The sequence below is a fragment of the Manis pentadactyla genome, chromosome 14, assembly GCF_030020395.1.
Source record: "Manis pentadactyla isolate mManPen7 chromosome 14, mManPen7.hap1, whole genome shotgun sequence".
In the NCBI taxonomy this organism is placed as follows: Eukaryota; Metazoa; Chordata; class Mammalia; order Pholidota; family Manidae; genus Manis; species Manis pentadactyla.
Window position 1 is genome coordinate 27,073,740 of NC_080032.1, and position 23,661 is coordinate 27,097,400.

A 23,661-nucleotide genomic window follows, 5' to 3' on the forward strand; every position below is an offset into this window, starting at 1 on the left:
ATGTCAAATGGATTTTAATTTTGAAACTGGAAAATAGCTCAGCTCTTTTTTTCCTAAAAAGAAAAAGAACAAGATTATCGTGGTAATGGAAAATCAATGTTTACTAGGTTTGGAAAGGTTCATTTAAATTAAAGCTTTCCAGAGGTGAGGCATATAAAAAGAGATTATTTTGCTCCTATCATAGCTGAGTATTTTTAATCATCTTTTTGCTAAAAGTCCAAAATATGGTTTTTTTTATGGGTTCAATTCAGTAAGCTTTCCTGCTAAGTCCTCCAAAGCAACCCTCCTTTCCTTCTGGACTCCTCACTGTCCCCACCCAAAGAGCAGTCATGCTGGGCTCTTGCTTATACCCCTTCATCTGTCAACACACGCTTAGCTTAGTACCAGGCACTGTTCTAGGTGCCAGGGCTGCAAGATCCCAGAAGTGAGGCATCATCTCCATCTTATAGTTGAAGAAACTGCCCTCGTGGGCATGACACCAGGAGGGGGTGGGCTGGGGCCACGGGCAGACACCAGCGTGCTGGTGTGGTTCAGCAGTAAACATCGAGGGGGTTCCTGCTGGGTGCATAGCTCTGGACTGAGTGCTCAGAAGGTGTCACTGACCTGAGACCCGTAGGGGGACAAAGAGCCAGCCAGGAGAGGATCCCAGGGAACACTTCAGATGGCAGAGCAGGCGGTCGTGTGGCTGCTGGGCAGGGCACGCAGAGTGGGGGCAAGGTGAGGCTGTGGCCAGCCTGGCGAGATTTAAAAGGCTTGGGCTCTGTCCCAGGATGATGATGGGCATTTCAGGCATGGCGGTCACCTGGCCGTGAGCAGCTGGCTCCCAAGGGTAGCTTCGAGTTTGCCCTCTCCTGTTGCACCAGGACTCGCACTGCCTCCTGGTACTCGTTTTCTATGGCTGGGCAGCACACACAACCACTTTGGTACAACCACGTCTCACCTCATGGTTCCTGAATCACAGTCCCAGGCCTGGCGAGCTGGCGGCTCAGACCAGCATCCACACAATGGGCTCCTGTCTGGAGCCCCACATCCACTTAAAAGCTCACGTGGTTGTTGGAAAAATCCAGCCCTTTGGTCCCTCTCTGGCTGCCAGTGGGGACGTGTTCAGCTCCTGGAGAGTTGCCCATGGTTCCTTATCAGGCAGCTCCCCCACTGGCCCTGGCGCTTCCAATGTGGTGATAAGAAGGGTGTCTACATCATGGGATTTTTGTTGTTATGTGGGTCAGTCTCTACAGAACGGCTGGAACAGGGCGTGGCTTACGGTAGCACTGGATAGAAGTTTGCTCATGGTGATAGGGACAGTGAGGAGGGCATGGCCATGTCAGCACACACACTCCCCGGGGCCACCCTCACCACACTCTAAGCTTTGTAGGGCCTTGACCCCTCACTCTCCGTCTTTTCATCTCCAGGCCCTGTTTCAGTGCCTGTCACATGGTACAAGTTCTCTGCCTGACCTGCCTGACACATGGCAGGAGCCAATTCACGTTAGCTTTTTTGCAGAGAGGGAGAGAACTCACTCCATGGCCCCATTGCGTCAAGCCCAAAGTCTTTTTTCTTGCTGATGAGACCCTAGAATCTAGCCTCCCCACTCCTCAGCCTACAGGAGGCTGACCACTCACCTCCTCTTTGTCTGGAGTGCAAGATGCGGTCCTAGGCTAGGACTGAAGTCCCCTTTGGTGCGGTCCCCTCGGGAAGGATGCCTTGCCAGCCCATTTCTTGTGCTAGCCAAGAAGGAACAGCTCTCATCCCAGCAGAGACCATAGCTGCTACCCTGCCAGGCCAATCTCCCCCACAATGTTTGGAGAGGCCCACACATTGTTGAAGCTAATAATTTTAAAAATGGGCTGAATCATACACATTTATAAATTGGTAAAATTTGAGTAAAAATAGGGATTTCCAGCATCTCCTCAAAGATGGCCAGAGCTGGACTCTGGCCTGCATGTCCACGTGGCGGCAGGCAGTGGGCTCTCTCCACAAGGTTCAGGAGGGCAAAATGTGGAGCAAAAAAACAGGCCACGCTTTCAGGGGAAATGTCACATTTCTGTTCCTGTTGTTGGCTTAGTTTTATAAAAAGGCTCACAAAATGACCAAAGGATAAGGGGTGCCCTTTGACAACCATTCATATGCTTCAGGCAAAACACAGGTAAAATGCATTTTCTGTTTTGAAAAGCAGGTAAATGTAGTGTAAAATATGCAACCCAACACGTAGGACCAGGGACCAGATGACCTCATCTCTGGATCCAACTTCTTTATCATCGCCAGGTTTGGCATCCATCTGAACAGCATTTATAATTTAAAAAATCATATATATATATATATATATAGGCATGGAAGTCCCTTCTTAACAGAGGAAGTGCTGCTTCTAATACATATTCAAAATAAATCTTGCAAACTCTGGCTACCAACCAGGAGTTAATGACACCTGAGTTCCTCAGTTGAGATGAATATAGCCCGTCACTGACTTATCTAAAATGCATATTTGTTTCTGAGCAACAGCCCCCGCGCTGTGCTAGGCTGAGTCTGATCACAACTATAGAGAAGACAAAACAAAAGCCATGTGTGACATCCGTGTCTGGCGCACGTCTTCAAAGCATGTTCAGAAATGCAGTCTCCCCCCACGTGAAACCTACGGCTTTCTACTTTTTAAAATATCCTTTGTAAAGCTAACGTGAAAGTGTTGTAATCAAAATAAGCCCGCGACTTAGCTTTGTGAGTGCCTCAGGGCTGTGTCTGAGAGCCCCCGGAAAGCCAGGAGCCAGCAGAGATGACCTGAACATAGCAGAGGTATGACAGTTACTGGCAAAGGTTAGGAATACCTTGCAAGGAGCTCCACAAAGTCAAGATAGCCGAACTGCTTTTCTCCCAGTGCCCAGTCCACATGCCCATTTATAAGTGATTGCTATTCACTCACTGGTAAAGTTCTAGTGCTCTGAAATTGAGCTACAAAATAAATAGGCACTGCATTTGGGGAGACTGAAAATAAAATCACTTCACCATCATCAGACAATATTGTCTGACCTAAAGTTTGGCTGGCTTTGATGCTGAGAAAGCCAGAATGTGGTACAAAGCAATAATCCTTTGTTTGCGGAATCAACAAGTAACTACTATCATAAACCCTTCATGTCCTGATAGTGTCTTGGCTTTTATGTACTACTGTAAGGAAAGGCATCAGGCCCATGTATGCTTTTTGCTGGAAGGAGAGAGATGAGCCCCAGGCTCGAGCTTTGCTGCTTTGGTCCTTCCAGGAAGAGCCAGTGCATCCATATAGCACATTTCCTGCCCAGTGAAGCTGACTCCTGCTTTGTTTGTGATAAGCAGGGAGTGAAAAGAGGCAGTCCATGGGTGGGAAAGCTAACTTGGATTTAATATCTGCTATAGGAAATTCTGAAAAATCTGTGTTTTCAAATATTTGAGTTGACTTTAATTTTAGGTATAAATCCCTATATTTCTGCACAGCACAGGTGTTTTAATAAAGGCAATGGTGAGTAGAACCTACTTTTTAAATCTAAAGACTTAACAGAAGTTGGGCCTAATGCATTTATTTGCTACCACCCTGAACAGAGACACAAAGCGTAGGGTGGTAGCAATGGCCGTGCTTCGGAGCTAAGGGGCGTGGGAGCGCTGGTCGCAAGGTGCTGTCTCGCCACTCAGCCCAGTGCGCCACGCCACACCTCTAGGCAGCAACAGTGATAACTATCCCACAGGAGAAACAGAGCTTGAGACTTAGGCCCAGGCCATGCCCTGCATGGGCCTTAGGGGTTCAAAGACAGGTGGACGCCTGGGGGCACATCCCAGGAGCCTGGGCGCTTTGCATATCATGGGGACAACTATGCTCCACAAGGGGCTGCAGGTTAGAGTAAGAGGAATATGGATTGCTCACACACACACACACACACACACACACACACGCGCGCGCGCGCGCGCGCAAAGACAGAAATCACAGACCCTCTGAATGAAGACAGACACTGAACACAGGGAGTGGCTCTTCCTTACCTGAGGATCTGAAAAGAGTAATCCGGTAACTTGGTGTTTCACCACCGCCACATTCCCAGGGATGTTCCTGGCCAGCACCGGAACTTCCAAGTCCATCGCCTGGAGGATTAAGAGGAAAGAAGGCAGTGGGCAGTCATTTTTAAGAGCTTTACTGGTGAGATAAGCCAGTCTGTGGGAGAGTAACTTCTTAGGTTAAGTGGTCCTGTGTCACCTCACCAGATACAGCTTGTCATAATGATATCCCAATGTAAACACTGGGTTTGCAAGAACATCCTGAACTTTAATTACTGTATGTGCAGGCTCTGGAAAACTAGACACTGCAGGAGTTGGTCTGGCATAATTCCTGTGATATCACTGAGAAGCCCCTTCTCTCCAAATGTGCCTTTGACACTTCCTCGGTGACACTTTGGAATGCACACCTTGAATTACCATCATTACTTTTCCTGATGAGTAATTTCCTTCCAGCATAAACAGGATGAACGCCACGAAGACATAACATGACTCTCTGGCACAGACAAGCATAAGAGGGGACACCGTTTGTCCTTCTGATAATTCATGAAGCAGGCTTTCCATGCCCAAAGGGCTGGGATCAGCATGTGGCACCCTGAAAACAGGCACACACTGGCATTGAGATCTCAGAAAGATGCTGGGAAGCCCAGTGTGCAGTGTTGCCCTCATGTGGGAAGGCAGTACTTTCTGGGCTCTCTTCTTACGGTTCTGGGGAACCAGACCTAGAAAGGTATAGGATGAGACCAGCTCTTCTGAGGTCTATTTCAGCCTCCTACATTGAATCCCCTGCGGCTCCTTTAACCAGGACCAACCCAGCTTGCAGGTGCCTTTTAGCAGATAAGAAAGACACCCCCTCGCAACTGGCTTGCATCATCAGTGAAAACAATGATCTGGCTTCTACTATACACAAGGACGTTTTAGGTACTGTGACTCTGCCCCTGGTGTCTACTTTCATGTAATAAAAATTTTATCAAGAAGAGGTAAATTCAGTTTTCAGAAAGGGAAAGTCACCCTGTCCCAGCTGCTGACATACTGCGGTGGGAAGTGCGATGACACCAAGAACTTCATACAGCAAATAAGCTGCTGACGCCCATGTGCCCAGGGCAATGTGTGTACCCAGCAGGCCCTCACGGATACTTTAAGAACAAATGCCCCAGAAGTGTCTGTATATAAATTAATTCTGAGTCAGGGCTTGGCACTGTGGCCATCTGATCATGAGCAGCTGCCTTGTGGTGAGCTCACTGGTTCTATGTCAGGCTCTACACCACAGGCATCTTCCTGGGACACTGACTTTGGCATCCAGGCCTGAGAAGATGGAGGAGATGTGGGAACACCTCTCTGCTCTGACCCCTCTGAGACTATCCCGAGTACCTTATCACTCACTTTCTATTGTTTCAGTAACAAATAAAATGAAATGTTATATATGAGCCTGGCCATGTCAAAGAACACACATTAATGGGTTTTCCTTTATCGCGCGAACTTGTTTGCAGTCCGTTGACAGATAAATTGGGTGGCTTTATCTTTCTTGGATGTCTTGTCTGGGCTGTATGAAAACAGCACTTTGATTTGTTCATTAGAGACTGCCTGAGGTCGGGAATAGGTGAGGCCGAACACTGGGCAAGCTCCCTTCCTCACGCCCAAATAGGATCTCCTGCAGCATTAGAGCTGCACAGGTGGCTGCTGGTATGTTTTCGGTTAGAGCCAGGCTGTCTCTCATGGTAGGAAGGCAGCTTGGAATCAGGCAGCACCGCAGAATGAACCAGGTATGGGCCCGTGTCATTCCGCTGAGCACACCTCTGGCTGTTCCTTCCCCAGGTTCTCCCCTGCAGACCCTAACTGGCTCACTTGGGGCTGAGCTCCAGGGCCCCTCTCCCCCTGTATTACTCTCCTAGGGTGAGAAGCTGCCTCGGCTTTAACAGCAGAAATGCAGTGTCTCCTGGGTCTGGAGGCAGGAAGTCTGAGATCAAGGTGTCGGCAGGGGTCGGGGCTGCTTCCTTCTGGGGCTGTGGGGAAGGGTCTACTCCAGGCCTCTCTCCTCAGTTGGTCATGCTGTCTTCTTGTGTCTATGAGTGTCTGCACACATCTGTCCACCCAACTTCCCTCTTCTTATGGGACCCCCGTCACATTGGAGTAGGCCCCATTCTGATGGCCTTGTTTCAACCTCACTGCCTCTGTAAAGACCTTCTCTCTAAATAAGGTTAAATTCTGAGGAACTGGGGATCAGCACTTCAACATACTGACTCCCAAGGGACACAATTCAGACCCTGATGCTCGCCAAGGCCTCTGACCACTGGCCACTTAGTCATCACGCCGCTTTGGTGCGTACAGAGCACCCACTGCTTTCCAGGACCCTATGTTCACCGGCTGGTTCACTCGCTTCCTGTTTCCTAATCCTGCTTTCCATCCCCCACAAGAACACGAATTCCTCATGAGCCAGGACTTCCATGTACCCCGTTCACTGCTGTGCTTCCAGGGCCAGGCTCAGAGCCCACTCACCCGGGACATACACACTTCCCCTGAATGAGTGTATTACTGATCCCAATAATCAATACTCATTGATTATTGATGGCACTAAACTAGATGTGGAGAGAGGAACCCAAGGTTGCAGAGGCCATGTGCCTTGCCTTCAAGGAGCACAGCCTGGGGTGTGAAGTTGTGAAGTCAGGGGGAGAAGCTACTGAAATGTGACTGATTGGTTGTATATTCTCAGAAAGTTAATTTTGAAGGCCTGGCTTTAAACACAGTCTTTAAGAAGGTAAACGTCGTGGGAATGAATAAGCAAACTGCAATTCTGTTTTCATATAGCCAAGACGTGGCATTAAGCAGTTGGATAGTTGATTCTTAAGTGACTTTGTTAAGGCGTGAAGTTGACTCCTTTAAGGCTGACGTCACCTCTCTTAAAAACAAACTGTGTCTTTAAGAAAAGGCAAAGCCCAGAGACACCAAGGTGGTGGGCCTGGTGATGGCCTGTGCTAGACAGTGTTTGGGAATGAGCACCACCCTCTGGACACATGCTGTCAGGTAACAGACAGCTGGGTGAGGCTTGGCCTCGGAGCTGAGAGGCCCAGACCTGGCATCCGGCTCTGCTCTGGGCCCCGGGTGTGGGACGTCCGAGCACAGCTTGCTGTCAATTGATGCCTTTTCTCACCCACGAGCTCTTTAGCTTTCTATCAGGTGGATGGAAACCTCATATTTCGACTGTTTTAAAAACATCTGTAGCTAGCCCAGCCTTTTAGCAGAGCTGACAAAGGGTTCCAGAGACACTGTCCTCTCTCTACACTGTGAATCTACCTTAAAAACAGCTGCTAGGGCTCCATGCTTGCATGGTGATGCCAGTCTTCTGAAGGGTGGGCACTATCACTTAAATTTGTGGGTCTTTAAGATCCAGAGGGAATTTTGATACACATCCTAGAATGAAGACCTCCAGGAACCATGTTCTTACAAGGTGGTTTGCCTGCACTTCAACGTCCCTGACTGACAGTGTGTCCAGACAATGCTATTGTGAGTCAGGTGGGGGCATGGTGGGCCCCAGTGGGCACTGATCTTATACTGCATTTGGATATGACATCATCAGGGTCAGCATATCTCTGAAGGGGGATGCCAATGGCATTTTGACACCTCCCCTGAAACTAGCCAAGGTCAAAATTATACTTGAAAAGCCCTTAAATTAATCTTCAACACTAGGACCCTAGACCTGAGTATGTGTGTGTGTGTGTGTGTGTGTGTGTGTGTATGTTCCAGGGAAGGAGAGCCTAATTAGGAAGTCTGGGGTCAGAAAATACTTTTTTGTATTATTTTAACTTAATTCCGTGTAGAATTCAACTCCATAATAAGTTCAAACTTGAAACAATGAATTTCAAGTTAAATCAGCTGAAGTTTGATTTTTGGGTTTATCAGTAAGGAATGTATTTGAACAAGTAGGACTTTTCTATGCTTCCCTGAGAAAACAAAGCTAATTCTGAAAGGTCAAAAGAGCCCTTCCTTCAAAAGCAAAATGCTTTATTTTATGGTTAACCCCTTTGGTTTTTGGAATTGATTCTCGTGAGATGTTCCCTTTCCACACCTCTCAAAGGAGTTTCATTCAAAACCCTTGGGCCAAAGGCTATTTTGGAATTTTCAAAAGGAGCCAATATCTGCATTTACGGCAGTCAGAATTGCCAATGGCTGCCTTTCCTTTGAAGTCAGTGAGATTTGACAGCAATTCATCTGCAGCAAAACGCTGTTTATGCTAGTTACAAAATCATTTCAGAATTCCACCTCACCTTTTCTTAAGAAGTTGGGGAAAAAAGGGATATCTACATACAAAAGAGCAATTCAGCCCCAGCTCAAGGACTGGTACTAGAAGAATGTGCCTTTTTAAAGCCAATATGAGCAGCAAAATGTATAACTCCACTGACTGTAGTTGAAGCTGATTTTAAATCATAATGGAGATCAGTGCCAATCGTTAAACTTAGATTGAGCTATTGACATCTGGCTGAAGACAAACCCCTTACAAGCCCAGCTGTACGTTCTGACAGCATCTGAACACTGGAACCACAGCGTGCACGCACAGCGTCTACCTCTGCCCCGTTATTTGCTTGGGGTTTTTCGTTTGTTTTGTTTTGTTTTTTTGTTTTTTAAATGATGCCACACTGAAAAGAAATATTAGGCATCCAACAGCAGTCATTTCTTAAATTTAGGCAGGATTCTTTTTTTAACTCCTTCAGTTATTTTCCGTGTTCTCTGAAACACTAACGTTCACAAATTGTTATTACCTTTTCCCAGGACGTTCAGTAAATTCAACCAGTGTCCAAAGCAATAAATGGATATTGCCAATATTTATGATATGATAATAGCATCCGTTTGAGTCACTGAAATAAGAAACTCAAGGAGGAAGGAGAAAGAGAATGTGAAGCCTGGTTCAAAGACCTGGAGGACTGTGGCCCACCTGTCCTTCTCGCGGCAGGTGTTGGCACACACTGGTCAGGTGCTGGCACCAGGTCACTGTGAGCAGCATGAGTTGAGAACCAGAAGAGATGTCATGGGTGCTGCAGCTTGTGAATGATGCCCTGACAGGAGCCAACCGAGTCTACCCCTTGCTAAGGTCCCTCTTCAAAAAGAATCAGGGATGTGACTGAAGTAACGACAAAGCAAGAAAAAGGAAATCCTTTTGTGTCAGATGCAGGCTGGTGAGTACCTCAAGTAACTAGCATGGTTGAGTTAGGCTGTTCTGGAAAATACACTACCACACAAAGCACTCCAGTGAGGAGAGGAAATTGCAGAGGGGCCGCAGGATTGGAGCCAACCTGTCTACAGACTGGGTGACACAGTCAAGCCAGAGCTGGCCAGGATCTCAAGAGCAGAGGTTTTTTATTCCAGGCTTTCCCTACAAACTACAGATACTCACATGGGCTGCAGGGTGGTGCTGGGATGTGCACATTTAGCCAAAGTAGGTTAAGTGATTTTATAGAGCTGATGCTAGGCAGAGAGATCAGCTCAACCCTTGATCCCAGGTGTACTGTAACTACGCTCTCCATGGGACCCCCACCCCTGCCTCCTGCAGAAGCCCTCTTATGCCTAAGTTCTGGGGTTTTGTAATATACTGAAAAGAGCGAGACAAAAATCAAGAAAAAGGAGGGTTCTTGCAAAAACACACCTTCATCCCTTTTCCTGTCCTGACCTTTTGTAATGGGCACTTTTCCATCGTCAAAGAGGCAATTTTATTTTGTTTTGTAGCTGGCAAGAAGAAATGAAAATAAGAAATGAGATGGTATTTTTCAAGTCCCCAGAAGAACTTAACAACTACTTTTGAACTCCCAAGGAAGTGCTGCTTGGTGCTTTCAGCTTTGAGAAGTGCAGGACTTTGACAAGGATACCACTTTCATAAATAAGAAAGTGGGGATATGGACAATTTCCTATGTTCACTTTCAGACTCGAGTTGCCTACTTACCTCCAGAATTGCGGCTGACATGCCTTCGGAAACAGAGCTATTCACCACCGCGGAGCAATTCTTCACCACCGCATGGAGGTCCTCCTGGGCCATCTCCCCAATCAGCCGCACCCCTGAGGTCCTGAAACGACACAGAGCTGGAGCGCGTTCTCCCTGCTGGGGGTCCCGCAGGCAGGGGCGGGGTGAGGCCAGTTTTGGAGAAATTCTCTAGATCCAGAAGCAAGCATCATCAATAAATGGTCCAGCACAGATACTAATACTGGAATGAGGTCTATTCTATTCCCTGGCAAGGGAGGGAGGAGGCCTCCACACATCTGCAGTCATCCTGAGCATGTGACAAAGGCGACATGTGCTTCTCCAACACCGGAGGTCAGAGATAAGGTTTTTGCCATTTTCTCTGTATGATTTAGAAAACAACCTCCTTTTCAAATGATTTTTTAAATGCTGAGTAATAGATACATAATCACAGAGGGAAATGCAAATACTAAAATAGAATAATGCATCACATATCCATGGTCTCACCACCCAGAGCTGACACATTTTGTCATATACATTTTGTCTTATTTTTTTCAATTCCCAAAATGCCGATGCTTCTGTCTGCCACCCTCTTCACCACTCCCATGTTTCTGACACATACTCTTTCACATAACTGCTTATATTTTACACACATGCATCCTGCACTTCTGAGCAATATAATAAACACACCTGATTATTATACATGGGGGTAAAATCCGTACTCCCCAGGCCCCTTTGCTGATGGCGCAGCCAATGAGCAAATCATGTAAACTGGGGATGTGATCCTTCTGGCCCTTTCTTGTGGCCCCACCTAAAACTCAGAGTCTAGTGAACTCTATAGGCACCTGTCACCTTAAGGATGGAAGCCACAGGTCAGGGACAGCAGGATAGAAAGACATGGACCCAGGTCCATGGAATCTTACTTGGTCCTGGGCCAACTATATCAGATTTTATTTTTTATGTGTGCAATTAAGGCCCAGGGTGTTAAGCCAGTGTTTGTAGGTCTCTGTTACTGGCAGACAAATGCAGTTTATAACCCAAACTCCTACAGACTGCTCTCCAAAGAGGAGGCAGCAATTTCCACCCTCATCACCAGAATACGAGAGGTGTGGGTGTCCTCCATTTCACCAAGCCCTTGATGTTTTAAGCCTTTTCAGTTTTTGCCACTGTGATCAGCAAAAATTATAATCTCAATGTGGTTCTCGGCCACCACCCCCCTTTATCAATGAGGCTGCCCGTTTTCCCACGTGTGAGATACACTGAGAGATATGCTCTCAGCATATCTGCTTCCTTCCCTGTCAAACAGGGAAGCACCTTAGATCATGGGGAGATCACCCAGGGTAGCCTTTGTGACTGCTGCTTGCAGAGCCTGGCACAGAGCAAGCGCTGTATATGCATGGGGTTTAGGGTAATTTATTGGCCCTGACGGGGCCTCTCCTGCGAACACCTGCTCACTCCTGTCTTACCTCTTTACTTTGGCTTTTACTTCCCTTGTGAACACTGGGTCAACCTGGAAAGGCACAAAGAAAGATTTTAAGAAAAGCCTGAAACGAGTCCAAGGGTCAAAGGCATTGCATATCAGTGCAACAGAGGCAGAATCAGCAACTGACAAAGGGAGACACAAACAGGAAATAATGCCCCTGGGTCCAGACATTATAACTAGGAAATGAGGAGGACTGCAAGTTCAGAGACATACATACACCCTGTTTGCTGTTTGGCCTATAAAATAAAAGTCTGCTGAAGCTTCAGGTTCAATAGGGCCAGAGCCCTCCACCCAACTCAAGATCTTAAACAGATGTCATTCACAGCCATGGCATGACCTGGTAACAGCACACCACTTCCGTGAAAGGTCTGCTTGGTTTATTACAGCAGTGAATTTTGTCATCAAGCTTTTGAGGCAGAATGAGTTGGAACGGTTAGGAGGTCTAAGACAAAGGAGCTGACAGAATTAAAATTGTATTTTAAAGAAGCAGCTTTCTCAGAAACACAGTCTTAAAGCCAAGGGCATGCCTGTTGCCTGTGGCATGGATAAACAAAACTTGGTCTGTTCACAAAGGAACATTACTCAGCCACAAAAAGGAATGCCGCACCGACACAGGCTACAACATGGATGCACCTTGAAAACATGATTCTGGGTGAAAGAAGACAGACACAAAAAGCCACATACTATGTGACTCCATTAATATGAAATGTCCAGAATAAGGCAAATCTATAGAGAAAGAGAGTAAATTAGTGGTTACCAGTGACTTGGTAAATGGAGAGGATGGGTAATGACTGATAAAGTATATGGGATTTCTTTTGGAGAATGTTCCAGAATCAGACATAGGTGATGATGCACAGCTTTGTGACTATACTAAAAATCACTGTTTTATCTACTTTAAACTGGTGATTTTTATGGCATATGAATTCTACCTCAATTTAAAAAAAAATACAACTTTCTAGTTAGTAACAACCTAGTATCTGGATTACCTAATGTCTAATGAGTCTGGATTTTATTCCTATTTCACATCTTGATGGAATCTACTCTTCGGGACAGAGACTGAGTATTGTCCAACTGTGTCCCGGTGACTGATATATGTTTGTTGACTTAATGCAAAACTTGGTGGCAGTTTTTTCAAGCTGACCTGCTATGCCAATAATTTTTACTTCTTGGTGAGAGGCCACATGTTTTTAAGGGAACTCATAAAACCGTAATAACCGTTTGTGCACAATGACTTCTTCTCAGGCAAGTTTACTTACTGAGGCACTAAGAGGAGCTTGGGGATGTGTTTGCCCCCCCATCCCAGGGTTCCGACAAGCCTACTGAGAATGAAGTTGCAGCAAATACTTATCGCAGCTATCTCTCCACTGGTGTTATTCACAATGAATATAATTTTAAAATAACTGACAAAATATTCTTACATTTGTACAAGTGTGACACAAAATTCTAAACATTTCTTCAAAGATAAAGGTGATGAAGGTATAAACACATTCTGTTCATACAGTGTCTGCCGGCTCATCCTAGTACGCCTGATGAGATGGTCGCAAAAGCAGATTCAATTCCTATCCTCATTCACACTTTACCAACCACGTGTCAGGAATTACAAACCAAGTCTGTTTAATGAATACGACACTATCCCTATACTTTGTCACACTAACTGAAAATAGTGTTCTGTTTTCCAGAAACTTCATTTCAGTTCCTTACGGCAGGGAAAGCTTGCTATGTGTGTTGAGCCCTGAACCCTTCACACTACTGCCATGACTAAGATGCATCCTAAGAAACTAGGAATGCTAAACTCATTTACATCCCTGAGATCACTACCTCACTTTGAAGGCTAACACAGCATATTCAGATGCATAAAGAAAATTGAAATTACAGAAAGATTTTTTCAAATAGCTTAACATATTTCAGTGGCAAAGCTACCGCAATGGCCCACAAGAAAGATGTACAGTTGTCATGTAGTGTGGTGCTTCGGAGGGGATCTACTAAGGGATAAAGATGCTATGAACTCCATTTAGCTGCTATCGATAAGAAATTTGCTTGTCTGAAGAAAATTCAAATGCCGGTATGAGCCAGAAAAACTTAATAGGTTTTTTTATAATTGTTATAAAATTCAAACCATTTAAACTTGCTTGCTTAGGTATTCTGACCTGCATTCATGCTTTAAGTCTCTACTTTTATATTAAAAATTCATGCACAAATGAAAATGGAAAACCTGCCAGTGCTTGGTTGTCTGCCCCTATCTTTCCACTCAAAATCAAATCACATACCTTGGTAGTTTTTGACCTCTTGGGAAAAAAAATACGTTCAGAACTACCAGTAATAAGAAGATAACTTTTTTTAAAGAATGAAATCTTTCCCATCATAGCAGACTTCAGCACATTCTCCATATGTGAGGCATGCTAGCTAGATGTCTTCCAGCATCACTGTTACATGTTGGGTGTCTTCCAAAAGGACAACCAGAGAGGCCTCGCTTGCTTTTTGGAAGCACAGATCTGTTTGGAAGTCCTGAGCAATATCTCATGCTGACCCTAGAAAGGAAGCCTGTGAATCCCAAGTTTGGTGGACTTCTGATGGTTTCCCTTCCCACAGTGCCACATATCTGCCTCTAACAATGAGGTTTCCTTGCCCCTCCAGTAGAGGGCTCACAGTCACAAGCAATTTTTGTGGCCAGTTGCTTTCTGGGTGTTTCATCACTGGCCAACTGGTCAGCTTGCAGGCAGAGGGCTTTGTAGGAGCCATGGTATTGAGACCCCCTTACTTACTCCTTCTGCTTCTGTGGGGCTCAGCCAGCTAGAGACGGGTGTGTGGAAACTGCAAACACATTTCTATTCCCAGAAAGATTTTAAAGAAAAAAACTCATGGCTACGCATAGTTTGTTTATTGCTGTTAGTGTTTATATAGTGTTTATTTGTCAATTTCTCTGAGCCTAATCTATGGTAACTCCTATATTTGCATTAACTTACTTCTTGCCAACAATCCTGTTACCATTACTCCATTTACACAAGAGAGCTCTAACGCTCAGAGAGTTTTGTAATTTAGCCAGGACCACACAGCTAGAAAGGTGCTGGGCCAGGATTCCAGTTCAGGTAGTCTGACTGGAGACCAAATTCTTAAAACTATGCCCTATCGCCTTTCTGGTCAAGGAATTTACCAAGTAGTTCGTAAAAAGCAAATGTGGGTGATGGAATACCTACCTGCTTACCTATTTACGTCCCCACGAATCCCACCTGTGCCTTTTCAGTTCCCACCTCCCTCCTAATTGTACACCATTCCTGCCACCAGGGATGCTACCCTCTGACCCTAAAATCTATTCATCCCCCAAGGCACAGGTAAGTGCTACCTCTCTGGGGAACTTTCCCTGATCATCCAAAACAGGAGTAACAACTCTTCCCCAAATTCTTTCCCATCTCCTACCAAACATGGGCCTCCCTGTTCTCTGCCCGTCTCTTCTCCTTACGTCTGTTTCCCTCCTGAGGCCATGCACAGTGTCTTGCGGTCAGTCTTATGCTTGGTATTTGCCTCGTGAATGATTTCCAACTGGCTCTATCCTTCCATTTCCCATTTCTGATTCTTTTTGTTCATATTATCCTAAACAACTGAATGACATTATAACCCTAAGAACAACTTATCATGGAAAAGTAAATAGTCTAAGAAAGCCTTCTTTTGTCTCTATGTATTAATAATCCAAGTTGTATTTTACTTAGGGTAATTTTTAGTTAGAAATCCCTCTTGGTTTTATTTTGTTAGCATGCTTCTGCTCTTATCAGCTACTGTTTAGAGAAAAGTAATTTGTGAAGGAAGAAAAATCAAATTTCATAAGACCACCGAAATGCCTAAGATTTTAACTAAAATTCAACTTAAGGTGTAACAGCAGCTTTTGAGTTGGAAGTACAAACTGCATTAAACTTTTCTGGGTTTAGCTTCCACATCAGTTCATTTCAAATCTCTTAGAGAAGCCAAGTGGAACAAAACACAAGATGAAGACAAAAGAATGGTAGATATTTTTATTTAATGAAAACACATGTTATGAAATTTTAAAAAGCAAAAGCATTGCAAGCAGCAAAGAGAATTCCTCATTTCCTCCTTCTGAGCTTATTTACTTTTGAGCAAAATCCATTGTTTCAACTCCAGGGCTTAAGGAAAATAATCTTTGATATAAGAAGCTATCATGGAAAGCCACTAAATTGGCATGCTTAAACCAAATGTTCCCACCACACTCCTTATCAAAGAGCACCAGGAAATGCACTCACTCAAGACCCCATCCCTGCAAGTAGAAGCCACAGGCTTTGCTGAAATGGTTCAGTTGAGAGATCAAAGACGCTATAGTGGAAAAACCAAAGCCAGACTCATACCGTCCTGCAGCTAAAACATATTCCCAGCGACTCAATACAGAAAGGGAACATCAGCGTGCAAAATCTTTCAGCTAATATGCTTGTGGGGCTGCCTGCCAGCCAGACACTGTTCTACAAGTACTCACTCATTTACTCTCAGGTGCCAACTATGAGGCAGGTAACATTTTCTTAGTAATGCCCACCTTGCAGATGGAGAGACTAAGGCGCAGAGAGGCAAAGGACGCACCTGACTCCAGAGTCCAAGAACGCAACCAGGCTACTTACTACACAGTCATGCAGAACTTCCCCTTTGCATGATACCAATGAAGTCGTTGTGGTGCAGGAGTGTTAACTAACTTGCCAGCAATGAGCAGAAATGAATGATTATGTAGACTTCATATGGGACTGAAATCCAGCTTCTTAAAATGTTCTTGCTAAGAATTACCACAAAAGTAAACATACGTGTGACATCTAAAAAACAAACCATACACAGCATCAACAATTTTTTTAGGCAACCTAAGAACATTCACTCTGCTACTTTATCAGTCGTTGGGAGAGTAGATCAATCCCTATTAAACAGCTGTGTGATAATGTTCAAAAGAATAATGTGGTACCTGCCCTCTGGGGATGGGCCATGGGAAATGGTAGGTGCAAACGTGAATGCCACATGTGCCCCAGCACCTGGACTCTCCTTTGCTGACATGCCTCCAGCCTGGAATTATTTTTTGCACCTGTCTTCCTAACCTATAAAAGTATTAACTTCTTTTGTTGACCATTAATAGAAACAGACAGGCTGTCCGCATATGCCAGGACGATCTCCTTTCCTTTGACTTTTCAGCATCTATTGCACCTCTTCTGCGAGGGCCCTCCTTCCTTCTGGTTCTCCCTTACCTCCTCCCAGTGGATACAGTCTGGTCAACATGGAATCAGGTGCCTGGTTCTCTCCTTGCAAAAAGGCGGGATGGAACCAAAGCTGGACCATGGACCTCAAGAAAAATGATGCAGACACAGCAAATGGGTGGAGCCCAGTTTTCCCAAGTAGTGCCTTGAGGGAATTGTCCTGGCTCAGGTGTCCTGGCCCCAGGGATTTCTTGGTTCTTGCCTAAATCCAGGCCTGGTCCTTGGTGCCCTCCTAACAATTCTCTTAGTAGCTCTTGTAATCTAATAAATTGAGTTTGCTGATGTGGGTCTGATGCTTGCTGTCAAGGAGTATGTTCTGGGCAGTACAGTTTCTTCTTCATTGGAGATTCTTCCGAGTCCCAGCTCTGTGGACAGAAATGGACAAGAAGGAACCACTGTTGTGCGCAGTGCAATTATTCCCTAGTAATGGACCGCACTATTCCAGGACCGATTAACCAGCCAAGTCAATGCAGTTTTGTATAGGAGGGCCTGAACATGACCCAGACAAGCCACAGCCCTCCAAAAGCATGTGATTTATACCTAAAGAGTCCATTCAAGAGCATTGTGGTTGGCAGAGAAGTGGCCTGAAGAGTGGTATCTTTACACCAAAAATAACTGTCCTATCTGGGGTGTTCAATCTGTTATGTGCGATATTCTTTAAAATATGAATGTTAGATCTCCAGAAATGAAAGAATTCTAAGAGAGCTGAGTGACCAATCGAAATGGAACAATATCCGCATTATAGGGGTACCAGAAGAAGAAGAGAGAGAAAAAGGGATAGAAAGTGTCTTTGAAGAAATAATTGCTGAAAACTTCCCCAGACTAGGGGAGGAAATGGCCTCTCAGACCACAGAAGTACACAGAACTCCCATGACAAGGGATCCAAGGAGGGCAACACCAAGACACATAATAATTAAAACGGCAAAGATCAAAGACAAGGACAAAGTATTAAAGGTAGCCAGAGAGAAAAAAAAGGTCACCTACAAAGGAAAACCCATCAGGCTATCATCAGACTTCTCAACAGAAACCCTACAGGCCAGAAGAGAATGGCATGATATACTTAATGCAATGAAACAGAAGGGCCTCGAACCAAGACTACTGTATCCAGAACGATTATCATTTAAACAATTCCCAGACAAGCAAAAGTTGAGGAAATTTGCCTCCCACAAACCACCTCTACAGGGCATCTTACAGGGACTGCTCTAGATGGGAGCACTCCTAAAAAGAGCACAGAACAAAACACCCAACATATGAAGAATGGAGGAGGAGGAATAAGAAGGGAGAGAAATAAAGAATCATCAGACCGTGTTTATAATAGCTCAATAACCGAGTTAAGTTAGACAGTAAGATAGTAAAGAAGCTAAACCTGAACCTTTGGTAACCACAAACTTAAAGCCTTCAATGGCAATAAGTACATACCTTTCAATAATCACCTTAAATGTAAATGGACTGAATGCACCAATCAAAACACACAGAGTAATAGAATGGATAAAAAAGCAAGATCCATCCATATGCTGCTTACAAGAGACTCACCTCAAACCCAAAGACATGCACAGACTTAAAGTCAAGGGATAGAAAAAGATATTTAATGCAAATAACAGAGAGAAAAAAGCAGGTGTTGCAATTCTGGTATCAGACAAGACAGACTTCAAAATAAAGAAAGTAACAAAAGATAAAGAAGGACATTACATAATGATTAAGGGTTCAGTCCAACAAGAGGATATAACCATTATAAATATATGTGCACCCAATACAGGAGCACCAACATATGTGAAACAAATACTAACAGAAATAAAGGAGGAAATAGAATGCAATGCATTCATTTTGGGAGACTTCAACACACCACTCACTCCAAAGGACAGATCCACCAGACAGAAAATAAGTAAGGACACAGAGGCACTGAACAACACACTAGAACAGATGGACCTAATAGACATCTACAGAACTCTACATCCAAAAGCAACAGGATACACATTCTTCTCAAGTGCACATGGAACATTCTCCAGAATAGACCACATACTAGGCCACAAAAAGAGCCTCAGAAAATTCCAAAAGATTGAAATCCTACCAACCAACTTTTCAGACCACAAAGGCATAAAACTAGATATCAACTGTACAACGGAAGCAAAAAGACTCACAAACACATGGAGGCTTAACAACACACTCCTAAACAATCAGTGGATCAATGACCAAATCAAAGTGGAGATCCAGTAATATACGGAAACAAATGACAACAACACCGCAAAGCCCCAACTTCTGTGGGACACAGCAAAAGCAGTCTTAAGAGGAAAGTATATAGCAATCCAGGCATATTTAAAGAAGGAAGAACAATCCCAAATGAATGGTCTAATGTCACAATTATCGAAATTGGAAAAAGAAGAACAAATGAGGCCTAAGGTCAGCAGAAGGAGGAACATAATAAAGATCAGAGAAGAAATAAATAAAATTGAGAAGAATAAAACAATAGCAAAACTCAATGAAACCAAGAGCTGGTTCTTCGAGAAAATAAACAAAATAGATAAGCCTCTAGCCAGACTTATTAAGAGGAAAAGAGAGTCAACACAAATCAACAGAATCAGAAACGAGAAAGGAAAAATCACGACGGACCCCACAGAAATACAAAGAATTATTAGAGAGTACTATGAAAACCTATATGCTAACAAGCTGGGAAACCTAGGAGAAATGGACAACTTCCTAGAAAAATACAACCTTCCAAGACTGACCCAGAAAGAAACAGAAAATCTAAACAGACCAATTACCAGCAACGAAATTGAAGCGGTAATCAAAAAACTACCAAAGAACAAAACCCCCGGGCCAGATGGATTTACCTCGGAATTTTATCAGACATACAGGGAAGACATAACACCCATTCTCCTTAAAGTTTTCCAAAAAATAGAAGAGGAGGGAATACTCCCAAACTCATTCTATGAAGCTAACATCACCCTAATACCAAAACCAGGCAAAGACCCCACCAAAAAAGAAAACTACAGACCAATATCCCTGATGAATGTAGATGCAAAAATACTCAACAAAATATTAGCAAACGGAATTCAAAAATACACCAAAAGGATCATACACCATGACCAAGTGGGATTCATCCCAGGGATGCAAGGATGGTACAACATTCGAAAATCCATCAACATCATCCACCACATCAACAAAAAGAAAGACAAAAACCACATGATCATCTCCATAGATGCTGAAAAAGCATTCGACAAAATTCAACATCCATTCATGATAAAAACTCTCAACAAAATGGGCATAGAGGGCAGGTACCTCAACATAATAAAGGCCATATATAATAAACCCACAGCCAACAGCGTACTGAACAGTGAAAAGCTGAAAGCTTTTCCTCTGCAATCGGGAACAAGACAGGGATGCCCACTATCCTCACTGTTATTTAACATAGTACTGGAGGTCCCAGCTACAGCAATTAGACAAAACAAAGAAATACAAGGAATCCAGATTGGTAAAGAAGAAGTTAAATTGTCACTATTTGCAGATGACATGATATTGTACATAAAAAACCCTAAAGACTCCACTCTGAAACTTCTAGAGCTAATATCAGAATTCAGCAAAGTTGCAGGATACAAAATTAACACACAGAAATCTGTGGCTTTCCTATATACTAACAATAAACTAATAGAAAGAGAAGTCAGGAAGACAATTCCATTCACAATAGCATCAAAAAGAATAAAATATCTAGGAATAAACCTAACCAAAGAAGTGAAAGACCTATACCCTGAAAACTATAAGAAACTCTTAAGAGAAATTAAAGAAGTCACTAACAAATGGAAACTCATCCCATGCTCTTGGCTAGGAAGAATCAATATCATCAAAATGGCCATCCTGCCCAAAGCAATATACAGATTCGATGCAATCCCTATCAAATTACCAACAGCTTTCTTCAATGAACTGGAACAAATAGTTCAAAAATTCATATGGAAACACCAAAGACCCTGAATAGCTAAAGCAATCCTGAGAAGGAAGAATAAAGTGGGGGGGACCTCACTCCCCAACTTCAAGCTCTACTACAAAGCCACAGTAATCAAGACAATTTGGTACTGGCACAAGAACAGAGCCACAGACCAATGGAACAGAATAGAGACTCCAAACATTAACCCAAACATATATGGTCAACTAATATTCAATAAAGGGACCATGGACATACAATGGGGAAATGACAGTCTCTTCAACAGATGGTGCTGGCAAAACTGGACAGCTACATGTAAGAGAATAAAACTGGATCACTGTCTAACCCCATACACAAAAGTAAATTCGAAATGGATCAAAGACTTGAATGTAAGTCATGAAACCATAAAACTCTTAGAAAAAACATAGGCAAAAATCTCTTAGACATAAACATGAGTGACCTCTTCTTGAACATATCTCCTGGGGCAAGGGAAACAAATGCAAAAATAAACAAATGGGACTATATCAAGCTGAAAAGCTTCTGTACAGCAAAGGACACCATCAATAGAACAAAAAGGTATCCTACAGTATGGGAGAATATATTCGAAAATGACAGATCTGATAAAGGGTTGACATCCAAAATATATAAAGAGCTCACACACCTCAACAAACAAAAAGCAAATAATCCAATTAAAAAATGGGCAGAGGAGCTGAATGGACAGTTCTCTAAAGAAGAAATTCAGATGGCCAATAGACACATTAAAAGATGCTCCACATCGCCTGTCATCAGAGAAATGCAAATTAAAACCACAATGAGATATCATCTCACACCAGTAAGAATGGCTAGGGAGGGGCGGAAGATGGCGGCGTGAGTAGAGCAGCGGAAATCTCCTCCCAAAACAACATATATCTATGAAAATATAATAAAGAAAACCCTTCCTAGAATAAAGACCAGAGGACACAGGACAATATCCAGACCACATCCGCACCTGAGAGAACCCAGCGCCTCGCGAAGGGGGTGAGATACAAGCCCCGGCCCCGCGGGAGCCGAGCGCCCCTCCCCCCAGCTCCCGGCGGGAGAAGAGCAGGCAGAGCGGGAGGGAGACGGAGCCCAGGACTGCCGAGCACCCAGCCCCAGCCATCCGGGCCAGAGTGCAGGGTGCTCGATACTGGGAAAACAGGGCAGCAAGAACAGTGAGCAGGCACTGGAGGCTGGGCGACAGAGGACATAAGAAAAGCGCGCGACCATTTTTTTTTGCTTTTTTGCTGTTTTGTTTTGGCGAGCGCTTTTTGGAAGTCTTAAAGGGATAGGGACCCCAATACTAGGGAAACAGGGCAGCAAGACCGGTGAGCAGAGGCCTGAGGCTGGCACCGGAGAATAAAGAAAAACGAACGACCACCTTTTTTTTTTTTTTTTTTAATTTAAAACTTTTTTTTTCTTTTAATTAAAAAAATTTTTTTTTTCCTTTTTTTTTTGGGTGGGCGTTGTTTTGTTTTGGCGGGTGCTTTTTGGAAGTCTTAAAGGGGCAGGGCGGGACACTTAATCCAGAGGTAGGGAATCCGGGATCTCTGGGCACCCTAACCCCTGGGCTGCAGGGAGCAGGGAGGACCCTTACGGAGATAAATAGCCTCCCAGCAGCTCCTGCTCCAACGCGACTCCACCACTTTGGAGTAGCTGCCCGAGCCAGGCCACGCCCACAGCAACAGCGGAGATTAACTCCATAGCAGCTGGGCAGGAAGCAGAAACCCTGTCTGCGCGCAGCTGCGCAGCACAAGCCACTAGAGGACGCTGTTCTCCCAGGAGAGGAGGGCCACAAACCAACAAGAAAGGAAGTCCTTCCAGCCGTCACTCGTCCCAGTTCTGCAGACTATTCCTATCACCATGAAAAGGCAAAGCTACAGGCAGACAAAGATCACAGAGACAACACCAGAGAAGGAGACAGACCTAACCAGTCTCCCTGAAAAAGAATTCAAAATAAGAATCATAAACATGCTGACAGAGATGCAGAGAAATACGCAAGAGAAATGGGATGAAGTCCGGAAGGAGATCACAGATGCCAGAAAGGAGATCGCAGAAATGAAACAAACTCTGGAAGGGTTTATAAGAAGAATGGATAGAATGCAAGAGGCCATTGATGGAATTGAAATCAGAGAACAGGAACGCATAGAAGCTGACATAGAGAGAGACAAAAGGATCTCCAGGAATGAAACAATATTAAGAGAACTGTGTGACCAATCCAAAAGGAACAATATCCGTATTATAGGGGTCCCAGAAGAAGAAGAGAGAGGAAAAGAGATGGAAAGTATCTTAGAAGAAATAATTGCTGAAAACTTCCCCACACTGGGGGAGGAAGTAATCGAACAGACCACGGAAATACACAGAACCCCCAACAGAAAGGATCCAAGAAGGGCAACACCAAGACACATAATAATTAAAATGGCAAAGATCAAGGATAAGGAAAGAGTGTTAAAGGCAGCTAGAGAGAAAAAGGTCACCTATAAAGGGAAACCCATCAGGCTAACGTCAGATTTCTCAACAGAAACCCTACAGGCCAGAAGAGAATGGCATGATATATTTAATACAATGAAACAGAAGGGCCTTGAACCAAGGATACTGTATCCAGCACGACTATCATTCAAATATGACGGTGGGATTAAACAATTCCCAGACAAACAAAAGCTGAGGGAATTTGCTTTCCACAAACCACCTCTACAGAACATCTTACAGGGACTGCTCTAGATGGGAGCACTCCTAGAAAGAGCACAGCACAAAACACCCAACATATGAAGAATCGAGGAGGAGGAACAAGAAGGGAGAGAAGAAAAGAATCTCCAGACAGTGTATATAAGAGCTCAATAAGCGAGCTAAGTTAGGCAGTAAGATACTAAAGAGGCTAACCTTCAACCTTTGGTAACCACGAATTTAAAGCCTGCAATGGCAATAAGTACATATCTTTCAATAGTCACCCTAAATGTTAATGGGTTGAATGCACCAATCAAGAGACACAGAGTAACAGAATGGATAAAAAAGCAAGACCCATCTATATGCTGCTTACAAGAAACTCACCTCAAACCCAAAGACATGTACA

General features: G+C 44.1%; 1 protein-coding gene across 10 annotated transcripts in view; it reads right to left on the reverse strand.

Moving 5' to 3' along the window:
• Window positions 1-23,661, reverse strand: part of GLT1D1 (glycosyltransferase 1 domain containing 1) — a 111,116-nt gene that overhangs the window by 20,016 nt on the left and 67,439 nt on the right. For all 10 annotated transcript variants that reach the window (XM_036921815.2, XM_057491822.1, XM_036921814.2 and 7 more), the window contains 3 exons: window positions 11,413-11,456; window positions 9,932-10,052; window positions 3,994-4,092 (listed from right to left, as the gene is read on the reverse strand). In XM_036921815.2, coding sequence (XP_036777710.1) covers window positions 3,994-4,092; window positions 9,932-10,052; window positions 11,413-11,456 — 264 coding nt within the window. The remainder of the gene's footprint in view (window positions 1-3,993; window positions 4,093-9,931; window positions 10,053-11,412; window positions 11,457-23,661) is intronic.